At 43.2% G+C, this 25,344-nt stretch overlaps 2 protein-coding genes across 5 annotated transcripts in view; one reads left to right on the forward strand and one right to left on the reverse strand.

The window, feature by feature from the left end:
• The window catches only part of ANXA11 (annexin A11), a 39,386-nt gene extending 37,459 nt beyond the window's left edge, over window positions 1–1,927 (forward strand). For all 3 annotated transcript variants that reach the window (XM_079977024.1, XM_079977022.1, XM_079977023.1), the window contains one exon: window positions 220–1,927. In XM_079977024.1, coding sequence (XP_079833150.1) covers window positions 220–279 — 60 coding nt within the window. In that variant the 3' untranslated portion in view covers window positions 280–1,927. The remainder of the gene's footprint in view (window positions 1–219) is intronic.
• PLAC9 (placenta associated 9) lies at window positions 1,586–18,852 on the reverse strand. Of its 2 annotated transcripts, none has more exons than XM_079977055.1 (4): window positions 18,663–18,852; window positions 6,901–7,001; window positions 3,627–3,744; window positions 1,586–3,087 (listed from the first exon to the last, which is right to left on the reverse strand). In XM_079977055.1, the coding sequence occupies exons 1-4, from the start codon at window positions 18,715–18,717 to the stop codon at window positions 3,077–3,079; spliced, it is 285 nt and encodes a 94-aa protein (XP_079833181.1). In that variant the 5' UTR covers window positions 18,718–18,852; the 3' UTR covers window positions 1,586–3,076. The 2 variants fall into 2 exon arrangements, with proteins under 2 accessions (XP_079833181.1, XP_079833180.1); XM_079977054.1 differs by having other exon boundaries at window positions 3,627–3,747; window positions 18,663–18,841.
• Between the last annotated feature and the right edge of the window lie 6,492 nt (window positions 18,853–25,344).

The following is a 25,344-nucleotide window of genomic DNA, read 5'->3' on the forward strand; positions in this document are numbered from 1 at the left end:
AATAAGTTGTTGCTATTGGAGTGGGGGGGGGAGGGAGAGAAAAAAATCAGGTGGCTGCTGTCTCCCCAGGTATATAAGTCTTGTCTGTAGGTTCAGATGAGCAGGGGATATGCCATGTGTAACTGGGAGGTTCACCTGTTGGCTTCTGACACAAAGATGATTGTTCTCTTTAACCTTTGGCACAAGATCACTTTTTTCCCTTTTTGTGTTTCTTACCAGGGTGACACTTCTGGAGACTACAGGAAAATCCTGCTGAAATTGTGCGGTGGAAACGACTAAGTTGAGTCCCCTGGATTTTTATTTTTTTTTAAAGAATCAGCTGGTTTTATGCTATCATTTCACACATGCTGTCAAAACTCCAAATATCCAGAAAGTTTTCTCTAAAGGGCCACGTTATTCCTTTCTTTGAATAATATATCATGAGTACAGAAATAAATCCTGCTATAGAGAGAGAGGCTGCTGCACCAGATAGCTGTAGTTTACAAACAGATTTTTGCTTTCTTATGGGGAGGGGGAAACACACTGTATGGAAGTGGCTTGTGTTGCATGAATAGCTTTTGTTTGGAAATGCCTTTATTTGTGCGTGCCAAATGATTCTATACAGCTTTGTGTCTTACAAAAAAAAGTACAAAACATTTTTTGTATGTGTGGTGCATGGTGCATTTGATATTTACATGCTTGTTGCTTAAATTAAAAAAAAATATCCTGTTCTGAAGAGTGATTGGGTAGACTTTCAGACCCTGTTCACTCACTGCTGTTCAAAGAGAAATGTAAAAGTCTGGCTAGAATTTTTATGCTGCCTTATGTTGTTTTGAATGCTGGATCTCCCTGAAGTCTGTGATATTGTCCCTCAGTTGAAGGAAAAGGGATGTGGTGCATTGGCAGAATTCAGGACCAAGATGTTAGGAAGTCTGCCAGGGTGTTTGTCATTAGGGTCCCTCCGAATGTCCTGTTTCTTGTGCATTCTTGCAGATTTGTGCTCCTGCTGATAACCTGGTGGTTATGCAAGACCCCACTTCCAAGAGTGCACCTGCAAAAATGTGGTACAGCTATGTTTTCTACTAGGAACGTTCATTTATTTTTGTCCCATTTTCATGTGCTAGGAGTGCACGACTGCTGTTGTTGAAGCATCACAGAACAACTTAGACAGTGGGATAGTGTATGGTTGACCCACCACTGTTCATAATGCACTATTGTACCAATGGTGTGTTACAAAGCACACCCACAAAAACCTAAGTCTGCTAAGGCTTATACTTGCCAATGAGAGCTTTCTTCTCCAAGATGTAACAGCAGCATGAAATGGAACAGGTTTTTGTTGTTGTTGTTGTTCAGAGTTGGGATAAGGAGAGGAAAAGGCTTAATCTCTCTGCACATGCCGAATCCCAACACTTCAAACACACACAGCCATTTTTAAAACTTAAAAATCTTATTGGCTTTCTGTTGATGTCTTCAGCCAGTAGTTTAGCTCTCCGGGACAGCCTACAATCAAACAAATTTCCACTCATTCGTTTTTCAATAAGCGGAGGATCAGCTTTTTCTCTTGAAAGCAACATGTGAACAAGGCTTCATTGTTAGAAAAGGCTGCTTTACAAGCTCCAAACTTTTTATTGGAATATAAACAGGAACACAGAAATCAATGGAGATTCCACATAAAATGCTCCTCTTTTACAAAAATAGGCACAAAGGAAACCCCCATTGATTTAAGCGTTCAGCACGTTTCACTTTCCCAATTCAGTTCCCTGATTCTTAGATGGACTTGCTGCATGATCCAGCCAAAGCTGTCTTTTGGGGGGGGCTCCAAATGCCTTCAATCTGAGTGTATGCCAAAGCTTTTTCTCTTTGCGTGTTTTTGTAGAATTCTACCTTAAAATCAAATATATAATTTTTTTAAAGATGATTTGTACAAATAAACCAAATTAGTACCCAAGCCTCCTGCATCAGTGTTCTTATTTCTGCCATGTTGACAGCATCATTTATTTGGGATATTCAGCTTCAACCATGGATGGCTCCCCTCGGGGAATGGGGTCGTGTCTCAGGCAAATCAGACTAGGGAGCTTAAGCACCATCAGGCAGTTTCTTAAGCAACTGTTTCAGAAGCATATGCAGAGGGGTTCTAGCTTCTACATAAAACATGAAATCATTCCACTTAGGCTGCTCACTGTGGCTCCTTGGTGACCTGTCCCTTCATAGGTAAGGCTTGGGCAAAGACACAAGGACAGAGTGTTACAAACGAACCCATTCCTATGCTACTGAGCTCTGCATCCTGTTTCCAACACTGGACAAACCTGGATATTTCAAGAAGTTTGGAACCAGTTTTTGGCAAGTGTTCCACAAGTCCAGAAGTTAAGAGAATGCCCCTCAGTAGATAGGCACTCAATGCGCTTTCACAAGGTGTTTCAGCTGGGGAGTACTGCCAGATTTGGTTGTCTTGCTGGACCAGACAAACTCCCACCATGGTGCTTCCAGCAATGATCAGCATTAGATGCCTCTAGGAAGCATGCGAACAAGGCTGTATATTTGACTGTGCTGCAGCCAGGCTCACATGCTTTCCTGCCCCTACTCTCCAGGAGTGCCATAAGCACCTGTTGCTTATTTTCCCTTGTGGCACCAGTGCTACAGGTTAACCGTCCTAAAATTTGAGCAATCAATTGACAACAACAAAAATTTCTTTGTGACCAGAGATGCCAACCCATTTTTGGAGACTACCAGGTACCCCGTGAAAACTTCCAATAGTACCTCTTCTAATTTCTGCTCCTTTTTCTTTACCGCCAGACGGCTGGACCTTCTGGGACATTTAACTTCTCCGTGGGGGTCCTTACAGGATTCTTTTACAACAATTTTAGGAGTCTCTAAATCTTCAGGATAGGTGGGAAGAAAACTTCTTTTGGTATTATGCGTCAGTATGATTAGATCATAACACAGAGGAACTTGTGATGGAATACTCCCCATCCCAAGTCTGACGACATCTGTCTGGTCTGGAAGCTTATGAAAGAGTGCAATATGGGTTAATTATGAAGGTGGGAGATATAGGTATATAGATATTACAGTCTGTTCCTTTGGTCTGTCGTCTTGAAGCTCAACTGGTATCTAGCAAATGAGAGAGAGGAAGCGAGATTGTAGTGGCAGTCCACCAAGCCATCGGTTTCTAGAGAAGGCAGTATTTGTTAAAAAGCAGATGAAGGGTCACATCCCAGTGTTAGCCTTCCACTAACAAAAACAGGGGGTGCAATTTTGACTTGATTCTCTCTTCCCGCCCCCCCAAAAAACCAGAGGTAACCAAATTTTCCAGAGCAGATTTCAGGGAGGAACAGGGTCCTGCAGAGGGGAAACTTCCCCTCTCCCCACCCCACTAGTGAAGGTTTTGCTAGATTAAAGCCCTTCTGTGAACAGGATTACTTACTTCATTTACAGAAGGTCAGCAATGAATAGTAGCCAATGAACTTGAAACAGATATTTCAGTAGTGTTACACATCTTGGAGTTTGAAGGGTACAGCAGCTGACCGTATTAATCCCCGAGTGAAGTGATCTTCAGGGTACAACTGCATTCTGTGCACTGAATTGCAACATTTACAAGCGGTTGTGGACACTTGGATAATAGATGCACTACATTTCTCTGTGATTCATACCTTCAAAGATATCCATCAAGGGAGTTCCAGGAGCAAGAGGAACATTCCATGCAGTTTCACTTATGGTGTTCAGCAGGGACTTGACTTCAGAGTCAAGAAGATCAACCGTCTTTTCCACCTGCTAATGAAGAAAAGTGAAATTTAGGGTAATCCACTTCTATTAGCATCTCCTGAATTAGCCTGGTTCTATGGCTTAGCATTTTGTGCGAACTCTGCCAAACAGCTTAACTATGGTTGGTTGGTTTCCTCTATATCCCAAAATTTTCCTTCAATGAGCTGGTGTACAAGGTTCTCCCCTCCCCATTTTCTCCTCACAACAACCCTGTGAGGTAGGATGTTAGCCTGAGAGACGTTGACTGCTCCTAGGTCACCCAGTGAGTTTCATCGCTAAGTGGGGATTTACTGCCAACAAGCCACTATCAGTCCAAAGGCATTGACTTTTGTTGGCTTATGAATCTTGTCTTGGGCTATGACCTGATGTTGCATGTGAACCATAAGGCTTGTTTGACCACCCTATCGCAGCTGTCCAATCTACAAAGGTCCAAGGCAAGAGCAAGGCTGGAAGAGACGTCAAAATTTTAAGGAAAAAAGCCATGGTTTGTCTGGTCATCTGGGGGAACAACTTGTAGTCACTACAAGAAAGTTCTCTGTTTTACTGAATAGGCTCTTGCATGGATTTCGGAGGCTTTCGCAAGAGCCTCCCAGAGCCCGGTAAGCAAATCAGAGAGCTTAAAGGTTCTTCCCACGATGGGCTTTTAAGCTCTCCGCCTTGCATGCGTTTAATTTGTTTGATTTCAGCTGGCTGGCTGGCCGCCATGCACATAGCACTGCAGCTGTACAAGTTAAATGTGCGTAAGTTGCAAGTCCATTGTACCCCTTGCCCGTTTGGATTCATCACTCCCACAGTGAATGCAGATGCAGGTGGGAGTTCATCCTTTGCAAGCTACTGTACATCCGCCATAAGCCAACCCTACATCAAGGACTTTGATACACTACAAGCAGGGAGAGATCTGTAGAGAGCAGGGTTAGCATTTCTGGTCTTGTGCTGCCCTCTAGTGGACAAGAGTGTTTATTTATTTATTTTTTTAATTGATGAGATTAACTGGCCTGGTTTGCATGTACTTGTAATGTTAAGCCACCTTCCTCTGGTGTGGTTGATAGGAGAAGTGTTTTTGTCTGTTGAGTGTATAAATTTATATTATTTTTATTGTAACAGAACAAAATAAAGAAGCAAATAGAGTTGTAAAGAAAACAAAAACATGATATTAAACACCAAAAAAAGAAAAGAAAATGGATATTGTGAGCTAAAAACAAATGAATTTACCAAAATCATATAGAAAACATTAAAATCCTAAAGTACCAAGTAATACAAACAGGTTTATCTAATCTTGAACCTTGTTGCTCCAATACACTATGAAAACAATCCTTTTTTTCACAAAAACGATCTGACTGGTATTGTCTGGTTCTTGCCATGTTTATAAACTTAACCATATATACACAATGTCTCAAATTCTGATTATCCATTCTCATGAATGGTGTCATTCTTCTCCTCCAGTTACAGAAGGTGATCATTCTGCCTACAGTCAAATTCCCTATTTTCTGTGTACAATGCCTTTAACATAAAACAAGAGGAGGCACTTATAATCTATAAACTTTTATCACTTCTGGTTAAGTTCTTATGTCCTCCCCCAATGCAGGGGTGGACTTTGGTAGTTCGGTGCCCTGAGTGAGGACAAAATTTGGCACCTTCAGTGCTATGCATGCTCTCAAGTGCCCTGCGTCAGAGTTTTACGCCCCCTCATCTTGGCACCTGTTCAAAGGAACTGCCGTAAACCCAGCGCTGCGAAATGCTATGACTTCAGGACACAGCAGAGTATATACACCACAGCCCAGCATTTGCTATTTTTGCTGTACTATATATCTGATTAAGGCACGACAGCGTTAAGTACCAGCAACACAGACATTTATAATCGCTTAGCTTGAGGCTCACGCTGATTGTTTGCTGGGGAACATTCTGCCAGATCCCATTTCCAAGGATCTGGTGGAATTTCCTGCCCTAAATCTCCCTCCCAGATGAAGAGGAGTTTTGATTAATAGCAGCTTAGTGGCTCATCCGAACCCACACAAACTGCAGTTACTCTTAATTATAATCTACCAAAAACAAAACAAAACCCCAAGCCAACTTCAGACAGTGATTTAGTTTACAAAAACTGTATGCTAGAACATAGTCTTATAACAAGTCAGACTATTGGTCTATCTGATTCAGGGTTATCAATCTGGCCTAGCAGCCATTCTGCAGGGTTTCAGATAAGAGAATTTAACTAGGCTTACCTGGAGACCTTTCACATACAAAGAATGTGCAAGCCCCTCATTTTATGATTAACTATAGTTTGGGATTCAGATGCAATGGTAAACTGTAGTTAAAATGGAATGACTTTCTTTAAAGCCACACCAGAGGGAGTGAGTGCACCCTGAGGCTCGCATGAGCTCATTCTCATACCTCTGAAAGTTCCATGCAAATACAGCCAGTGAGGGGTTCTTATACGTTGCTGTAAACACATACAAACAGAGGTAAAATAAAAGTGCTGTGTGCAAAACATGTGGATGAAGAATTGAGGCACGAATGCATTTGACAATCAGATTTCTGCAGAGACAAAGGTTTCATGCACAGTCGTACCTTGGTTGTTGAACGCCTTGGTACTCCTACATTTCGGCTCTCGAACGATCGAAACCCAGAAGTGAGTGTTCTGGTTTTCGAACTTTTTTTGGATGCCGAATGTCTGACAGAGCTTCTGATTGGCTGCAGGAGGTTCCTGCAGCCAATCAGAAGCCGCGCTTTGGTTTCCAAACTTTTTGGAAGTCAAACAGACTTCCAGAACGGATTCCATTCAACTTCCAAGGTACAACTGTACTCCCCAAAGTGATCACGGATTATTTGCATCCACAATGCATGAGCTGTAATAATGAATCCATAGCCCTGCTTGCTGGTATACTGTCACATCTAATTCCCCCAAACCTTCCCAGCACAGTTGTTCAGATATTATTTGTAAGTGTCTAAAGCAAGATTCATGAAAAGAAAGATGTTGTATTCCCCACCCCACTTCAATGTGACACAATTACAGATCTCTTGTCCCTTTGACTGTGACCCATATATTGTGCAACCAGATTTTGTGGAAATCCCTGGTATTTTAAGTGAGCCATTTTGGAGAGGTACCAAGGAACAGACTGGAAGAGTAACTGTGGCCTGTAACATTGCTCTGCTAGATCGCCTTACCTCTTGGATAGTATCTAAGCGCTTATGAATTGTATTATGTTCATCACACCAGTCATTCTGCTCCAAAATTCCTGGGAGATCAGTGACAGGATCAGCAGCAACTGCAAGAGGGGGGAAAGCAAGCAATATTAAAATTTTCCTAGGTTTTGTTTTGTTTTGTAATTCCACACTATATTTAGGTTTTGCAAAAATACTTAGAATCCCCCATGTGTGGGAACATCCACTGAAGAGTTGAACTCATAAGGGTTCTACAATTCAGAAGAACTGGGACCTCCTTTAGCACCAAAGCTCATCAGGGGTGACTCACCACAGAGATGACCTCTTCTTTCTAAAGTTTACTAGTGTGTGGAGGGAAATATGCCAAAGATCACAACTGTGTGGTTTTTCAATGTAATACCAAGAGAACAGAACAAGGAATTGAACTCTACAGTGCTACCTCGGGTTACATATGCTTCAGGTTACATATGCTTCAGGTTACAGACCCCACTAACCCAGAAATATTATCTCGGGTTAAGAACTTTGCTTCAGGATGAGAACAGAAATCGTGCGGTGGCGGCGGCGGCGGGAGGCCCCATTAGCTAAAGTGGTACCTCAGGTTAAGAACAGTTTCAGGTTAAGAATGGACCTCCAGAACGAATTAAGTTCTTAACCTGAGGTACCACTGTACTTTTGTTGATGCAGCCTGGAATTGCATTAGCTTTTTTTGCTTCTGCATCACACTGTTGACTCATGTTAAGCTTGTGGACTAGATCCTCAATAAATATTAATAGTGTTCGTAATATTTATATTGTTTACATCAATAATATTCTGTTGTTGTTAAACATAAGGCAGAAACTGGCGCGCTGTGAGATTAGGCGCATCAGTCCACTTAGCGCTAGACCCTAGGAATGTTTACTCTGGCCAACTGAATTCAAGATGACTTACCCAACAGTAAATTAGTATTAGTGCTAATTCTTTACACTGGTTTCTTTATTTTGCCTTTAGCATTGTCTTTATATGAGGGAAGCTGTCTCCTCATAATGGCAACACAAATATTTCTTTTTAAATCTTTATGGAAAGAAAAACAACATGTAATTAAAGAGTAGGGAAAAGGCCCTCCTCAAATATTTGGGCCAACCATCAAACCTTAAAAGTTTTGTAGTGGAGGTCCCACCCATTTCAGAATGATGAGTGCAACCAAAACTATGTGGAACTCGCTTGCCTCAAAGTCAGGAAAGTTGGTTAAAAGTGTGAGTAACGCTAAACCATCACTGAGCTTTGGAAAATGTTTTTCAGTGGGGGGACAGCAAATGTCAACAATGTATTCCCTGACTTAATATGAAAGAGGCCACTTTACACAGGAAACTCCCAAGATGTTACTACAGTGGTGCCTCGCAAGACGAAAATAATCTGTTCCGCGAGTCTCTTCGTCTAGCGGTTTTTTCGTCTTGCGAAGCATCCCTATTAGCAGCTTAGCGGATTAGCGCTATTAGCGGCTAAGCGGCTATTAGCGGCTTAGAAAAAGGGGGGGAGGGGAAAAACTCGCAAGACTCGCAAGACGTTTTCATCTTGCGAAGCAAGCCCATAGGGAAATTCGTCTTGCGAAGCGCCTCGAAAAACGGAAAACCCTTTCATCTAGCGAGTTTTTCGTCTTGCGAGGCATTCGTCTTGCGGGGCGCCACTGTATAAAATAAGTACAAATGCTGCCAGTTTAAGAAAATGTAGGCTGTCAGCAGGTTTTTAACTTGGCATGGTAATTCTGGCCTGTGGCTGATATGTATAATCACCTCAATGAGAAATAATGGAATTTCCAAAAAGTATTTATTTCCATTAATTTACTTCCAGAGAGCATATGCCACAGATCTGTCGTATACTTTGTCCCTGCACAACACTGAAAAATTTTCAGCTTTAAAACTTCATGCTGCCACAACCTTTTCCTCCCTGCCTGGTTATCCTTTGTTGCAAAACAGTCTCCAGTCATCTCACGTCGGCTGCCCAAAACGTTCACCACTTCTATCACTCAGGCATATGACTCCCCTCCTCAAATTCCGACCCTGGTTTCCTACATCCAGTGAAATCTCTTCACCTCTCTAGTGCTTTTTTCCCCTGGGGGACGCATACCCCTAAACATTTTGTGAATCTTTGTACTTTTGTCCATTTACTGTACAGTCATTCCTTGGGTTACAGACGCTTGAGGTTGTGTTTTTTGCAGGTTATGAACCGCCGAAACCCGGAAGTACCGGAACAGGTTACTTCCAGGTTTCAGCAGCCGCGCATGCGCATAAGCGCTAAATCGTGCTTTGCACATGCGCAGAAGCACTGAATTGCAACCCGCGCGTGCACAGATGTGCAGCTGCAGGTTGCGAACGTACATCCTGCACGGATCACATTCGCAACCCGAGCATCCACTGTATTTATTTTCCCCGATCTGAACTATAAAATGGTGATTTTCTTGAGTCAAAATGAGAGTACCCGTAACATTTTTTTAAAGAAAAAAAGCACTGCCTCTCTCAGAACAGCCTTAGCCTCCATAGGTAGGTTAGGTTGAAACCTGATTAACTGGCCCAAGGTCATTGGGCAAGTTTCTGGGCTGAGTGGCGATTGGAACATGGGTCTCTCAAGCCCTAATCCAACACTAAGGATTAACAACAATACCATGCCAACTATTGCTTTGCTCAGCAATATAAACAGAAGAGAGAAAAAGGCAGACAGCATTTTTATTTTGGAATTAACTTTCAAACCACATAATAATTAATGTGAGTTATTATAATTAAAGAGGCAACGTTCCTAGCTGTAGGACACAGAGCCACACACAGCACGATACAACCAGAATAACTATTTCCACATGTGATATCAACATCTGCTCGGAATTTCTTGGGCCACTGAGTAAGAAGCATGGCAGCTTCGAGGTTTTTTGCTGAATGCTTTCCTGGACTTATTGTGACTTATTCCTGATTAAAATATTTCTGTTTTCACTTATGCTGGGGAAACCTCAGCAAGTTTAAAATCCTGTTTTTTAATATATCGGGTACAGCAGATAAGAGAAACACAATTCTGCAAGATAAAGCACCAGCCAGCGTGGAGGGGGAAATAGAGTTTGGAGTGAAGTAATCACATGAGCACAACCAGTGGCGTGTAGAAAATGGTCTTTTCAAAATAAAAGCTACCAGAAGGCTGGTTCAGATGTGACATTCATGTTTTACCAAGCTGAAAATGAACATCAGGCATGCAAGCTCCTCCCTTTTCCATCTTTCCTTCACCAAAAAACCAGGATCTCTGCATCAAAGCTGGCACACAGGGAAAGCCTAGTTCACAAGCCCAACACTCATTTCTGGCTTCATATCTTCACAAAGATAAGAACGCTTTGCCTGACTCCAAACTGGGACAAAACGTCTAAACTTTAACATGTTGTGCCCAAGCTTAGTGGACTGCATCTTACTTAAATCTCATTTAACAAGCAGGCAGAAATAGGGCTTTGGAGGTATAGGGTTCATCCAAGTAGATCTCAAATAAGAGTCCTTGGACTGCTTCTGTTTCCCTGCCCATCCATTCCAGATAGCCTTTCTTGCTAAAGTTTGTGGATATCACTGCTTTGTGGGGTGGGGGGCAGAATTGGACTAATTGGACTAATTGCTCTTTAAATGTAAATTTGAGCTGGACTGCACTTGTCCCACCTTCAGAAAATGCACCTATCCCAAGATGAGGCAGCACACACACCTTCAAAGATAGGGAAATGTTGAGTTGTTGTTTTTTGCCCAAAATTGTTGAGCTTTTTTGGCAAATTCATTTTTTTAAAAAATGAAGTTTTTGAGCTGTTTTTAAGAAACATAGTCAAAAACAACACTACCAATATGAGTTGGATTTTCCTGGACATTTTTAGTGATTTTTGCCCAGACACAGATATGTCCAGGAAATTCCAGACATATGGCAACCCTACTAGACACCAAACCACCCCTTCTCACCTGGAGACCTTACCACAAGCTTTCCTCCAATATCTTTGTCAGCAGCCTAATGCCAAAATTTATGAGGAGATCCAACCACCAACTTGCCAGAGGAAATGCTTTGCTTGCTATTTGTGTGTGTTTGTTATGCTGTTGCTAAAATACAGCCATGGTGGGGCAGAACCAGTGCAAATGGTGACAAGCCAAGTTTCCTCATGAGCCTGAATAATTTGGTTCAGGCTGTTTCTTGTGGTTGCTATCGTCTGTACTCTAGCGTGAGCTAGAGCCTCATAAAAGCAGCAGGGTGGAACACAAGTTCTGATGGAACAAAACAAAGATTATTAACAGTGGATTGCAGCCAAGGGTGAGAGTTGATTTCTAGAAAGAAATCTGGGAGCTGATTATACTGAGGTCATTTTCTCCAGCAGAGACCATTTCTTATGCACAGCCTATTTTGATTAACGCAAAAAACAACCCACCATTTCTTTTCTTAGATATGTAGCCTCAAAGCAGCAATCGTCAAATTGTTCCTGGTGCACTCTCAGTTAACACAGTATGACTGTCAGGCCCAATGGGTCTGGCTCGTTCCCATGTAAACTGAGTCAACCATCTCCCTGGGATCCTCTCCAATGCACAAAGATTCCTCCTCTAGCAAAGCAACGTGAAACAGGTTCCTTGGAAAATATAGGGACCTGAACGCATGTCTCTCTTATATCATGAGGTCAAACAAAAGATCCATAGAGCCGAGGTGATTTTTGCCTGGGTGTTTTTGTCCTACTCGGTTTCGTTTACTTGACAATGTCCCCTCTGTCCAAAATATTACGTCAGGGAAATAAGAACTCACTTGGCTTAATTCTGTGCTTGCTTTGGCTATCCTTCCTTGCGCTTGGGAAGAAGATAAATATTTCTGAGAGGACTAAGAGCATTTTCAATTGCTCTTCAGTGGTAGATGGAGTTATGTGTCTGTGTGATTATGGTGATACTTAGCACCAATAAGAGTTCTTCAGAGTGTTCAAAGTACCTTACATATATTACTTTGGAGTTATAATTCCGACAAGCCTGTAAGATCTGAGCTCCCTGGAATAGTCCATACCCTCCAAGTGTCCCAATTTTCCAGGGACAGTCCCGGAATTACAAAAGTCACCTTGGCTTCTGATTGGATCCTGGAATGTCCTTGTTTACCCTGCCAGTGCCGCCATAGCTGAGCCTGGAGCGGAGGATGAGCCAGGGCTTATACCGAGCAGTGACAGTGGCTGCCAGGAGCATCCTGTGGCCTCTCCATGGCCAGTGATGCCAGCCTCCTCCCTTGGGGAGCTTGTAGCGGCTGCTGCCCCTGCCATGCCCCGCCCTGTGTGACGTGTAAGCTCTCTGAGGGGCAGGCAAAGGGCAGGGCTGCCCTGGGAGGGAAGAAAGTCTTGATTTTAAAAATAATAATACTTTGTGTGTTTGCATCTAAGTGTGCCCCTTTCCAAAATTTACTTATAGGGGTCTGTTTTTCTTTGTGTAAATCTACCAAAGAATAAAATAAAAGAAGGGTCAAGGGGTTTTCTCAGGATGATGGAGTGTCTTGTTGACATAGTTGTATTGGCACCTGCCCTTCTTCCGATAGGAAATACTCTGCGGCGGGGGAGAGAAACACAACACTGGGAGTGTCTAGTGGGAAAAGTCCCTATTTTCATCTGAGGAATGTTGGAGGGTATTCATTTGTACTCTGCCTTTTGGATCCAAAGTTTCTCCCCCAGCTGGCTACACCTTTCAGTTGCTATCCCATAAAATCTCCCAATTAACCATAAAAAACAGCAATCTCAAACAACGAAAGCTAAAACCGAACCAGAACGAAACAAACTTCATCAATATGTATTTACTTGATTTGTGTTTGCCATTGTGAAAACTTGCCCCCAACTCCATCTCATAAAATCAGAATCACTTCAAGCCCATGAAGTTACTGTAGGGATAAAATCCTAATTGTGATATTTGCATTCTAATAATGGAGCCCAAACCACTGCAGACCACAGTTTTGTGGGCTGTGATGGGAATATAAAATTTAGGATTGGTGTTTTTTTTTAAAAAAAAATGTTGCAGATATTTCTGAGGGGTAGCAGTGTTAAGTCTCTTACAGCAAACACAACCAAGGGTCTTGTGGTGCCTTAAACACTAACAAATGTGTTATGGCCACAATGATGTTGGTTTGGCTGTTCCAGACTCACTTATACATTTCACTAGAGGACTGTTCAGAGCTATGGGGTATTAATTTTTTTTTAATTTTTTAAAAAATATTTTATTAAGGATTTTCTTGTTTTACAGAGGTAAGTGTAATGCCTCGTATTTTTTCCCCATGTAACATTTTTACAAATCCGTTTCATTTGTTGAAGCATTAGGGGGAGAAGAAAAAAGAAAGAAAAAAAAGAAAGGGGGTGGAAGGAGGGGAGATGGATGGGGGTGGGGTCGGGTGGCGGTGTTTCTATTATGCTTAATGTATGTAGAGTTTGGTGTCAGCGTTGCTTGTGTTGTTCACTTGTGTTCCTTTGGTGGTGAGAGAGGTTGGGGTTGGCCTAGGGTGTGATTGTTTGTTTGTGATTGGCTGTGGTGATCTTTGTTTTCGTGTGTGAGTGAGGTGGGTGGGTGTTTTGGATCAGGTTAGCCATATTGATTTGTATGCTGTTGGTGGATTTTTGTCATTGTCCTGTTGGGCTGTGTATGTGATAAAGGGGAGCCATACCGGGGTGAAGGTGTCTTCTTCTGTTTGTCCCCGTGTCAGTTTCAGTTTATTAGTTAATTTTTCTAGTAGGTTATGAGTTCTTTGTGGTGTAAATGGGCATTGTTGTCTTGGAAGATGTTAAGTAGGGCCAATTTTGGGGTGAAGTCTAATACTTGCTTAGTTATTTTACATATTTCTCGTATGGCTGTTGTCCAGAATAGTTGGATTTTGGGACACTCCCACCACATGTGGAGGTATGTGCCTGTGGAGGTGCACCCTCTCCAGCATTTTGGTGAGGTTCCTGGGTGTATTAGCGCTAGTTTCCTTGGTGTTAGGTACCACCTGTAGGTGAGTTTCAGTGTGAGTTCTTTTCTTTTCATTGATAAGGATTTAAAGGGGGGTTTAGACCACATTCTGGTCCATTGAGTGGGGTTAATCTCATAGCCTATGTCATTCTCCCATTGTTTTTTGATTGCGTCTAGAGGATTTGCGGGGTTTTGGAGTAGTATTTTGTATATTGCGGATACCATCCCTTTACCGTTTCCCTTTGTTGTTAGGAGGAGGTTTTTGAAGGTTGTCAGGGGCCTAGTTGCTGCTGATTTTACTGTTGGGATGTTTAAGAGGGCATGTAGTTGGTGTTGTGTTAACCAGGGCATTTGGGTGTCTTCTAGTTTGTCTTGTATTTCTTGTGTTGACAAGGGTTTGTTATTTTTATAAAAGTCTATTAGGCGATATAAGCCTTTGGTTTGCCAGGTTTTTATCTGGAGGTTTTGTGCTGCATGGTGGAATAATGGGTGGTACGCCAGGGGGATTAGTGGGGATGGGGTTGGGGATAGTTTGCCTATTTGTGTTTTCCATGCTTTGAGCATGGTCTGTGGGTACCTGTTGAGTGTTGTGGGAATTTTCTTTAGTTTGTTTGGGAGGAGTGGGTATGTTTTGGTGCAGGTATTTTCAATTGTGTCCCTCTCTAGGTGTACCCATTGTTTTGTCTCATCTTCTAGTATATGCGCTGGATTATGGAGAAAGCTAGAGAGTTCCAGAAACACATCTACTTCTGCTTCATTGACTATGCAAAAGCCTTTGACTGTGTCGACCACAGCAAACTATGGCAAGTTCTTAAAGAAATGGGAGTGCCTGATCACCTCATCTGTCTCCTGAGAAATCTCTATGTGGGACAAGAAGCTACAGTTAGAACTGGATATGGAACAACTGATTGGTTCAAAATTGGGAAAGGAGTACGGCAAGGCTGCATATTGTCTCCCTGCTTATTTAACTTATATGCAGAATTCATCATGCGAAAGGCAGGGCTGGATGAATCCCAAGCCGGAATTAAGATTGCCGGAAGAAATATCAACAACCTCAGATATGCAGATGACACAACCTTGATGGCAGAAAGTGAGGAGGAATTAAAGAACCTTTTAATGAGGGTGAAAGAGGAGAGCGCAAAATATGGTCTGAAGCTCAACATCAAAAAAACGAAGATCATGGCCACTGGTCCCATCACCTCCTGGCAAATAGAAGGGGAAGAAATGGAGGCAGTGAGAGATTTTACTTTCTTGGGCTCCATGATCACTGCAGATGGTGACAGCAGTCACGAAATTAAAAGACGCCTGCTCCTTGGGAGAAAGGCGATGGCAAACCTAGACAGCGTCTTAAAAAGCAGAGACATCACCTTGCCAACAAAGGTCCGTATAGTTAAAGCCATGGTTTTCCCAGTAGTGATGTATGGAAGTGAGAGCTGGACCATCAAGAAGGCTGATCGCCGAAGAATTGATGCTTTTGAATTATGGTGCTGGAGGAGACTCTTGAGAGTCCCATGGACCGCAAGAAGATCAAACGTATCCATTCTTAAGGAAATCAGCCCTGAGTGCTCACTGGAAGGACAGATCGTGAAGCTGAGGCTTCAATACTTTGGCCACCTCATGAGAAGAGAAGACTCCCTGGAAAATACCCTGATGTTGGGAAAGATGGAGGGCACAAGGAGAAGGGGACGACAGAGGACAAGATGGTTGGACAGTGTTCTCGAAGCTACAAACATGAGTCTGACCAAACTGCGGGAGGCAGTGGAAGACAGGAGTGCCTGGCGTGCTCTGGTCCATGGGGTCACGAAGAGTCGGACACGACTAAACGACTAAACAACAACAACAACTAGTATATATGGGATTATATGGCGTATTTGGTTGGCAATGTAATATGCTTCTATGTTGGGGATTCCCCATCCTCCTTCTGAGGTGGGGAGGTGCAGGTATTTGGGGCTTATTCTTGGTTTTTTATGTGAAAAGATGAAAGAGTGTAGTTTTCTCTGCCAACTGCGGAGTTCGGTTGAGCTATGGTGTCTTAATTAAAACTGTAGCAGACATGGTAAGCTTCTGCATCTTGTGTAAAACCTTTCACACTTGTGCCCATATTATATTTTTATTACTTTTAGGTAAAAGTAGTTGCCATCTATTCCCACAACCTTGCCACAGATTGAGGGATATTTTCTCTTGTACTCCTCAGGAAATAACTTCAGCTGTAACTGAACATTAGAAGTTTGCAGCTGCCAGAAAGAAATAGCAACCGCTGATAAAGCTGTTTTAGGCACATCTGAGAGTTTGCATGTGCACTGATGTGATTTGAGGTTGATTGGTTTTTTTAATCTGCAGAGCCCATCGCAAAATGCTTTGGAGATTCCCCTCAGGACAAAACTAGAGGTGATGGTGAACCCAGGTATCCCTGTATATCCCAAACATGCATATAATAGGGGGCAGATGACCATTGTTGTTTTCTAGAGTAAAAGGAGAGCACAGGTGTTGGGCACGAAATCTTCTGCACCTGCCCATGACCTCCCCTCCCTCTCACTCCCAGCTTGGCATCTAAGCCTTATGAAGGTTAAAAGTGCTTGTGGGAACAGGTTGAAGGGACATAAGCCATAAAGATGGGGAAGGTTTACCATCTGCCCACCACCTCCAGAACACATACAGAGTAGCTGGGGGGGCCCAGCCAGATGGGTGGGGTATAAATAATAAAATTATCATCATCATCAACCTCATCATCATTATCATACACTTGCCTGCTCCTTTTGCTCTAAACAACAGGACACATGCATACCGTTCACATGGGATTGTCACAGACCTCGATTTAAATTAGTGGGCTTCCTACCACACAGTTTGTTTATCCCTTGATGTCTAGTACTGAGCTACTTAAGAAGAACAACAAATTATAATAAATAATTTGCTGTGTAATTATGGGAGTTTGCTGTCTGAAAAATGCAAGTCCTCTAAAACCTTGGGCATGTTGAACAGGCTGCATAGTTCTTTGCCTCCTGTGCATTATCTGTGGGTGCCACAGTTTTCACTTCAATAATACTTGGTATTCGAAGGTACCTGCGCATGTGTGTGCAGGAGCTGGTTTCTATGTGTGCATATTTCTTGCTGAATGAGAAATTGTGTGCAGTGTTTGCAATTCCACAGCACACTCCCACTGCAGGTTTGGGAAGCTGTGTACAAGGGGTGTTAGCCTAGCTGCCATCCATATGTATCCTGCAGCTATCCTGCTATTTGTTACAAAATACTGTGTTATGATGCATTTCCCCACAAAACAGTTTTCATCCGAACTGAGAAAGAAAAACCGCCTGGCTGCATTTTAAACCAGTAATGTGTACACATCCTCAAGGCACAAAGCAACTCAAGAAGGTAGTACAACTAAAGCAGATCCAAATGAGGAAAGTGGGGGGGGGGGGATCCAAATCAACAAGAAAAGTCCCAACTTGAATGTATTTCAAGTGAAAGGTCTTATTTTGCAACTGCGTCTGCATTTAGTGCTGCTTGCCAATCAACTGCCTGCAAGTTGGATGAGTTCCATGGCATTTTCCACAAGTGCTCAAAGGTTTACCTCAGTAATTCTTATAACAGCCCTGTAAGGTAGTTCTACATTTTTTTTTATTATTCCCGTACTGCAGATCTGAGGCCAAGGCTGAGAGACAGTGGCTTGATCTGGCAATTGAGAACAGAGGCAGGAATTGTCCTGACTTATAGCTTATTACTCACTGCTTCTACATAATGACTAAAGCAAACTCACAAGAGGGAAGTGAGGATCTACAAGTGGGATTTGCAGCCTGTTTACTGTGATATAGGCTGGCAGGCAGCATCTATATACCTGGATAAAAGTAATTACCATAATGCTTGAAGAAATGCCACAAAAACAACCTGTCTACGCAGCCCTTTAGCATTTCTATGCAATACCGAAAGAACAGAAAGTATAAGGGGGAGGGGTAAATGTACCCAATGGAGACAGTGTAAGAGAAGCATGAAAGTCTACCCCATGGCAAAAACAAAAATCTTTGCAGATTTAAAGCAATGTCTAGCAAGGATTTTTATACCCTGTTCATTTCAGTGAGACAGTTAAACACTGGCAAAATTTTCTTCTAGTGAAATAAATTTTAGTCAAATCCTATGCAAATTAATTCAGAAGTGGGACCCAATAAATTCAATTAGACTCAGAAGTACGTATGCATAGAGCTGCAGCCTTCATATTGTTTGCCTTCGCTAGATTGCACCCTTATTCAAGAATGGCAGTGTGTGACACAACGGTATCTTTAAAACATTTCTACATGCTAAAAGTCAAAAATCCAGCATCGTGCAAACCATTTCCCCTGCTACACAGTCCAATAAAACAAAGAGTGGCAAACACAGCTCTATTAACCAAGGAAAAGCTTTAGAGGTAGGCTAACAAGCATCTTCATTACTAGCTTCTTGAAACACCGAAGTTCTCACAGCAATATAATTCTTAAGCTCTCCAAAACTGAATGCTGTTCAGAGTGCCATATGACTGACTGACAAAGGTAAATCGCACTTGAACCTGCATACCATTTTGGTGATATTACTCTGACTTTTGGCAAAGCCTGACAAGTACTGCATATTTTTGAGCCCTGTAAAAGTTTATAGTTTGCGTCTATAAAACACGATCTCCAATTGCACAGAGGTCACGCTTATTATATAGGGCTTTCCTTATGTGAACTTCAGAAGTTAAAACATCCCACTGGCTGTTTTGAACCAAGAATGAGCACATTGTATTTCTATCCATCTCTATCGATTTGCTTCCGATGGCTGCTCTTCCCTCGAGCAGATAATGCTTCTACAAGCTGCCAGTTTTGAAAGACTTACCCAATCCTTGTCCATTCAGCATTAAAATAAAAAGCAGAGGCCAAATGCAAAGCATAGTTTCAGAGGCTCCGTCCGGAGGAATCTCTCCTGGTCCAGCAGATGAAGAGAAATAAGCAGCCTCTCTCCCCAGTATGCACTGGCCCTCTGCAGAACAGTTTGGATTGGCAGCCGGAGAATTGGGAGGAAATAGTCTCTGGCTGCTGAGCCAAGTTTCTTAGGCGGTCCTCGCCTTCCTTTCTCCCCACCCCCATCCAAGCCACCCTTTAAACTCCACATAGGGACCAGTCACCCAGGGAAGCTCATTCTAGGCCAAATCTGCTGAAGCAAAAGGTGGGGCGTGTAAGAGTTTATTTACTTATATGGAACACGAATGGAATGTGCAGAAAAAGAGCTCCACTGAATACAACCAGTTGGATCAAGCACAAAGCAGCTGCCTTGGATTTCTGTATGCATAGTTTTTAATCACTCTGCAGGAGAGGACAAAGTGGGGTTCACCAGTCAGGCCTATTATTACTTGTTTGATTAGATTTCTTTAAGAATTCCACTCTGTCTTGAAAGCTCAGCGCAGGTTACCATAGTTCCAGTATTTACATGTACTCACAAATTTAAGATTCCCCTCAGAAACATAGGTAAATCAGAGGCATAGGAAATAGGCTTTATACCACGTCAGACAAATAATTTATCACACCCAGCATTGTCCACAACAGAGATGGGAAACCTTTTGGGCTTCAGAGGCCAGATTCCACCCTGGGGGCCAACACTGACGGTGGGTGGGACAATTAACCTGCTCAAATCCCTTGTGTGGGTTTCCACACAAGGGATTTTGAAAGCTAGCTGGCTATCAGGTGCTTGGGAACTGCAGCACAAGGGGAAATGCCTGCCTTACGCTTCCCGCTTTGGAAAGCCCAAAGCATAGTACTGGCAAAACATGGGCGTATCCAGGACTTATGTGGGGGGGGGGCAGGACACCTACCTGTCATCATCCTCTGTCTGGCTCCATCTAGCAGATTTGGAATGAAATGTCTCAGCAACTCTGTTAAATTACTTTCTTTTGACCCCAACTGCTCAGAAAAATCTCTCAAAACCTTTGTACATTTTCTACTTTTAGTTAAATATTCTCATTTATTTACTTGATTTAAGGGGCAGCTGCCCCCCTGTTCCCCCCAAATATGCCCATGTGACAGAGCACTTCTTCCCCTACTCATTGACTGTTTGGGGGTGGGGGGAGTGAAAGAACGCTGCATTTTTCAAGTATTGGCTGTGCAAAGGAGAAGTCCTTCTCACAGCCAACGCCCTCAAAGGGTATTTAGGACCCCCACACATCAGCTGACAAATGGGGAGGGGGGGTCAAATCCTGATCATTTGGCTGCACGTGCCTGTTCCCTGCTGTGAACAGACATGCACAGCGAACACAAAATCAAGAGAATTGTGCTCTTTTGTCTTTCCCATCAGCTGATGTCATGAGTTGCACAAGCTGATTGACAATTGGGTGTGGTTTGGTGAAAGTAGTATCATGAGACAAGACTGACCTGCAGACTGGGGGTCCCCCACTCTACACTGACTAGAAGCAAATCCGTTACATCTTGAGCTTGAATCCCAGAACAATAGGCAGGTAGGATTCTAGAATGCAGCAACTTGATTGGCCAGTAGGAGCTGTCCAATCTGGCTCCAGTAGAGGAGTTTGAATCAGCCTATCAGGCGTGACTGATGGTGTAAATAAGGTATATATAGTCCCGGGGTCTGGGCGGGGCAAAGACACAGGATGATTGACTGTTTTTACTATGAGCTGAAATAAACACATGAAAAACGATGGCTCTACCTGAATAAAATCTCAAGGGTCTCTAGGTGGCGTCTTTCCCACTTCCCCCTGGAAATGCTGGGGACGGAACCTGGGATCTCTTGCGTACGAAACAATCTCTTGGCCACTACATTTCACTAAAATGGTTTATCAACTGCTGTATTAATTTATTACTGTTGTACTTTTACCCCACCCTTTCTCCAAGGAGGTCTCAGGGCAGCATCCATAGGAATGGCCACAGTTTACTTGAACATCAGCCCAGAGGGGTTGCTTAGGCTAATAAGGGGTGGGGTGGGGGACGGGACCTGTGCTCCTCTAGATGCCCTACAAGTCTCAACATCTCTAATCAATGGCTATACAGTGGTACCTCGGGTTAAGTACTTAATTGGTTCTGGGGGTCTGTTCTTAACCTGAAACTGTTCTTAACCTGAAGCACCACTTTAGCTAATGGGGCCTCCTGCTGCCGCCGCGCTGCTTGAGCACGATTTCTGTTCTCATCCTGAAGCAAAGTTCTTAACCCAAAGTACTATTTCTGGGTTAGCGGAGTCTGTAACCTGAAGCGTATGTAACCTGAAGCGTATGTAACCCGAGGTACCACTGTACTGCCTGGGGCTGGTGGGAGCTGGAGCCCAACAACAAAAACAACATGTAAAAAATAGGGACTGGGTGTTTTTAAACAACAACAATAACAACAACCCGACAATTTAAAATACAGCTGCAATTATTGCCATACAGTCTTCTTCAGTGGTGGAGATTGTTTACTGCTTCAGAATGGATCCAGAATACACAATAGCTCAGGGATCTTTAAACAGGGATGTAAACAAAATTGAGATACTGTATGTTCCATGCCACTGAAGAAGACTATGTTCAAAATGCATTTGGCAGCAGAAAGTGTCATTAATTTGCAAGATATTTTGGAAAATCGTTTGTTCACTACACATTCAGACACTTCGAAAGGGCTCATAACCCAATTTTGCATGGTGGTCCCCAGGAGCACGAGCTCCTGGGATCAAGCCCTTTTGGGGGGCCCAGTGTCCAAGAAGAGCGGAGTCCTTTCAATTTAACCCCAATACCAGTTGTGTATCAGCAGAGCTACCTCAAAAAGTGTGTGTTATTTTCCATTTGAGCAGCAGCATTAGTCAAAAGCTATGCCATAAACAGGCTGACATTTTTGTATAGTCTTCAACAGCAGTCTCAGGTAAAGCACATTAAAACAAAAAGCACTATGGCAAGGGTTTTCAATCTTTTGGGGGGCCACATTTAGAAGTCTGGAAAAACTAGTTGGCACTACCACAAAATGGTTGTCATTGGAGGGGTGCGGTGGCTGCACATTAACAAAATGGCTGCTGATCTGACCTGCCTTTTCATAAAGGAGAAATCACTCCCCAAGGAAATGAGTGCAAGACAGAGGTTGAGGCGGAGCCCCAGATGCAAAAACACATGCTTGCCTTTACAAAGCACAACAGAACCCATTTTACAGAAAGGAAACTGACAATGCTTACCAGAGAAGACTTTGCCCAAGAGTGCTCATGTGCCTTCAATAGTCAAATGGCAGAGTTTGTTCTGCAGCACATTTTAAAGCCATTTTCATCCTTTCTATACCCTCTCTTAGTTTTATGAGTCTGTCTGTTTAAATAAGCATTATCTTCCCACACATGATTCCAAGTATAATAATACCGGTAAAGCACACTGGTGTTTTTAAAGAGCAACTCAAGAGAAGTATTCAATTCAAAATAATGCCACAGATTTTTGGCACAATAATAGCCTGGAAAGCAAAAGCATTCCTTCGTATCTTTAGTCCTAATATGGACTATTCTGAGAAACTAGTGAAATCATGTGAATAAGAGGTTTGAGCAAAATGTGAGATTCAGTAATACCTTCAAGATGACAGCAGGCACAGGGACTATCACCCTAATGTGATAGCCAGTGTTTTTATTCTATATGGTTAAGTGTTGAGAGAGTGGGGACATGGTTGCTAAGCAACTGCCACCCCAATCCCTCAATTCTACTGGATATCAGTAACAACAAATTCATATTTTGTTTGCAAAGATCATAAAATGGCAAAAAAGTATACATACCCTTCAGTTGCAAAAGAGAGAAAATGAATGCTGATAAATCTGATACACGCTGTATAACACACACCCCACCCCAGACACACATATATATTTATAATAATAATTTATTATTTATACCCCACCCATCTGGCTGAGTTTCACCAGCCACTCTGGGCGGCTTCCAATCAAGTGTTAAAAACAGTACAGTACAGCATTAAATATTAAAAACTTCCCTAAACAGGGCTGCCTTCAGATGTCCTTTAAAGATAGGATAGCTGCTTATTTCCTTCACATCTGAAGGGAGGGCGTTACACAAGGCGGGCACCACTACCAAGAAGGCCCTCTGTCTGGTTCCCTGTAACCTCACTTCTCGCAATGAGGGAACCACCCGAAGGCCCTCGGCCCTGGATCTCAGTGTCCAGGCAGAACGATGGGGATGTGTGGAGACGCTCCTTCAGGTATACAGGACTGAGGCCGTTTAGGGCTTTAAAGGTCAGCACCAACACTTTGAATTGTGCTCGGAAACGTATATAGTAGATATTTTCAGGGGGAGCTAATGTGGAGTTATAGGTACTAGGTTCCTGGGAGGGTTTCTATACCTTCAAGAGTTGAGTAGAAGAGAGAATCTTGGCAGTTGCTGCTCTTATTATGGTGCAGCTGGGGGCCAGAAAAATGGCAGGTTGCTGTTAAAGGTACAGAAGCAGGACCTGTGAAATGGAGTTGGCAGCCCCAGCTCCTTTATAGAAACATAGAGTTGGAAGAGACCACAAGGGCCATCGAGTCCAACCCCCTGCCATCCTTTAAAGGATGCTGAGCAAAAGGAAAGCAGGTGTACCACAGCTGCTTACCTCGTTCTTCTTATTTACATATACCTGCAATGCAGATATATGGTTCTCTCTGTGCCCATTTTATCCTGCAACACTATATCCCGTGCTGGGATGTATTATGATGAAGGGCAGGCTATAAATACGCCTAATCAACAAACAACCCTGTGAGGTAGGTCAGGCTGACAGCGTCTGGCTCAAGAGTCACTCCTTGTTCCACTTCTGTTGGAAAGGTGCCTGCGAGGAGAAGGGGAGATTGTGGGGAGAGTCACCCCTGTGGTAGTAGCTGCATGTGGGAAAAGTGCCGAGCAACCAGGCCCTAGCAGCTGGGAGAGCAGCACCTGTAGCTCTCTGGATGCTATTGGACTCTAACTCTCATAATTTCTGACTGCTGCGTGAGTTAGCCAATGGGAGTTCAGAAAGCCAGAGTTTCCTCCAGTCTAGAAGCTGGTGTTTGGCATTGGTGGTGACCAGCTGCAAAGGAAGGCAGGGCTTCTTTCTCTTTAATGGTTGCGTAGTAAAGAGATTTTCAGCAAGTACATTTTTCTTACCCTGTAATGACAAGCTAGGATTCGCACTTTACACATGCTGGGGCACAAGAACCCTGTCCTCCTGTACAAACATCTGTTCATGCTATGGGCTGTGCACAGACAAAGAAGTGTGTTAGCGGTCCCTGAGTTCAGCTTTACATAGATAGCTGATATTGATAATCAGAAATCTGGAAGACGCCCTAATACATACCTACATACGCACGATTGGGTATGTATCTATATACCGTATTTTTCCATGTATAACATGCCCCTATGTATAAGACGGCCCCTATTTTGGGGGACTCCAATTTAAGAAAATGAGGGGAGATGGGCCAGAGTTGTTGAGCTTTTCTTGGGAGGGAATGCTGAAAATAACTCACCAGACTGACAATCGCACTCGTCACAGAAGCCACAAAGTATCTGCCCACTCACCAGCAGCAGCCAGCAAGCGCACACCCAATTGCTGCTGCAGTAGCCAATCCACAGCAGCCCTGGCCACAGCCACCAATAACCCACCCAATCGCCGCTGACAAGCTCCTGCTCGCGGCTGCAGCTAATCACCTGCCCCTCTCTGCACTATCTGTGTATAAGACGACCCCTGATTTTGAACATTATTTTATAGTAAAAAAAATAAATACAGAAAAGTACGGTACACACACGATTAGGTACTAGTAGAAAAATACAGCCTTTTCATATCAGCTTATTCATCACCATCTTTATCATGTTTGCATAATAATCCTAAAGCCATGATTGGTCAAGCTCACCTTATCGCTCTATCTCAGCCAAATGACTAACTTCTGACAACATTGTGTGCTAGACATTCATTGATTACTGTAGAAGACCCCTTGGGGGTCAAATGTGCTTGGTCTTTAGCATGAATCTAAGATGCCTGCTTCTTGGGAGAAAAGCAATGACAAACCTAGACAGCATCTTAAAAAGCAGAGACATCACCTTGCCAACAAAGGTCTGTAGAGTAAAAGCTATGGTTTTCCCAGTAGTGATGTATGGAAGTGAGAGCTGGACCATAAAGAAGGCTGATCGCTGAAGAATTGATGCTTTTGAATTATGGTGCTGGAGGAGACTCTTGAGAGTCCCATGGACTGCAAGAAGATCAAATCTATCCATTCTGAAGGAAATCAGCCTTGAGTGCTCACTGGAAGGACAGATCGTGAAGCTGAGGCTTCAATACTTTGGCCACCTCATGAGAAGAGAAGACTCCCTGGAAAAGACCCTGATGTTGGGAAAGATGGGGGGCACAAGGAGAAGGGGACAACAGAGGATGAGATGGTTGGACAGTGTTCTCGAAGCTACCAGCATGAGTTTGACCAAACTGCGGGAGGCAGTGGAAGACAGGAGTGCCTGTCGTGCTCTGGTCCATGGGGTCACGAAGAGTCGGACACGACTAAATGACTAAACAACAACAACAATCACTGCATGGCACATCAGCTCAGCACTGATGCATCATTCTCTATTGTT

This window comes from Podarcis cretensis (genome assembly GCF_951804945.1).
Source record: "Podarcis cretensis genome assembly, chromosome: 5".
Taxonomy (NCBI): domain Eukaryota; kingdom Metazoa; phylum Chordata; class Lepidosauria; order Squamata; family Lacertidae; genus Podarcis; species Podarcis cretensis.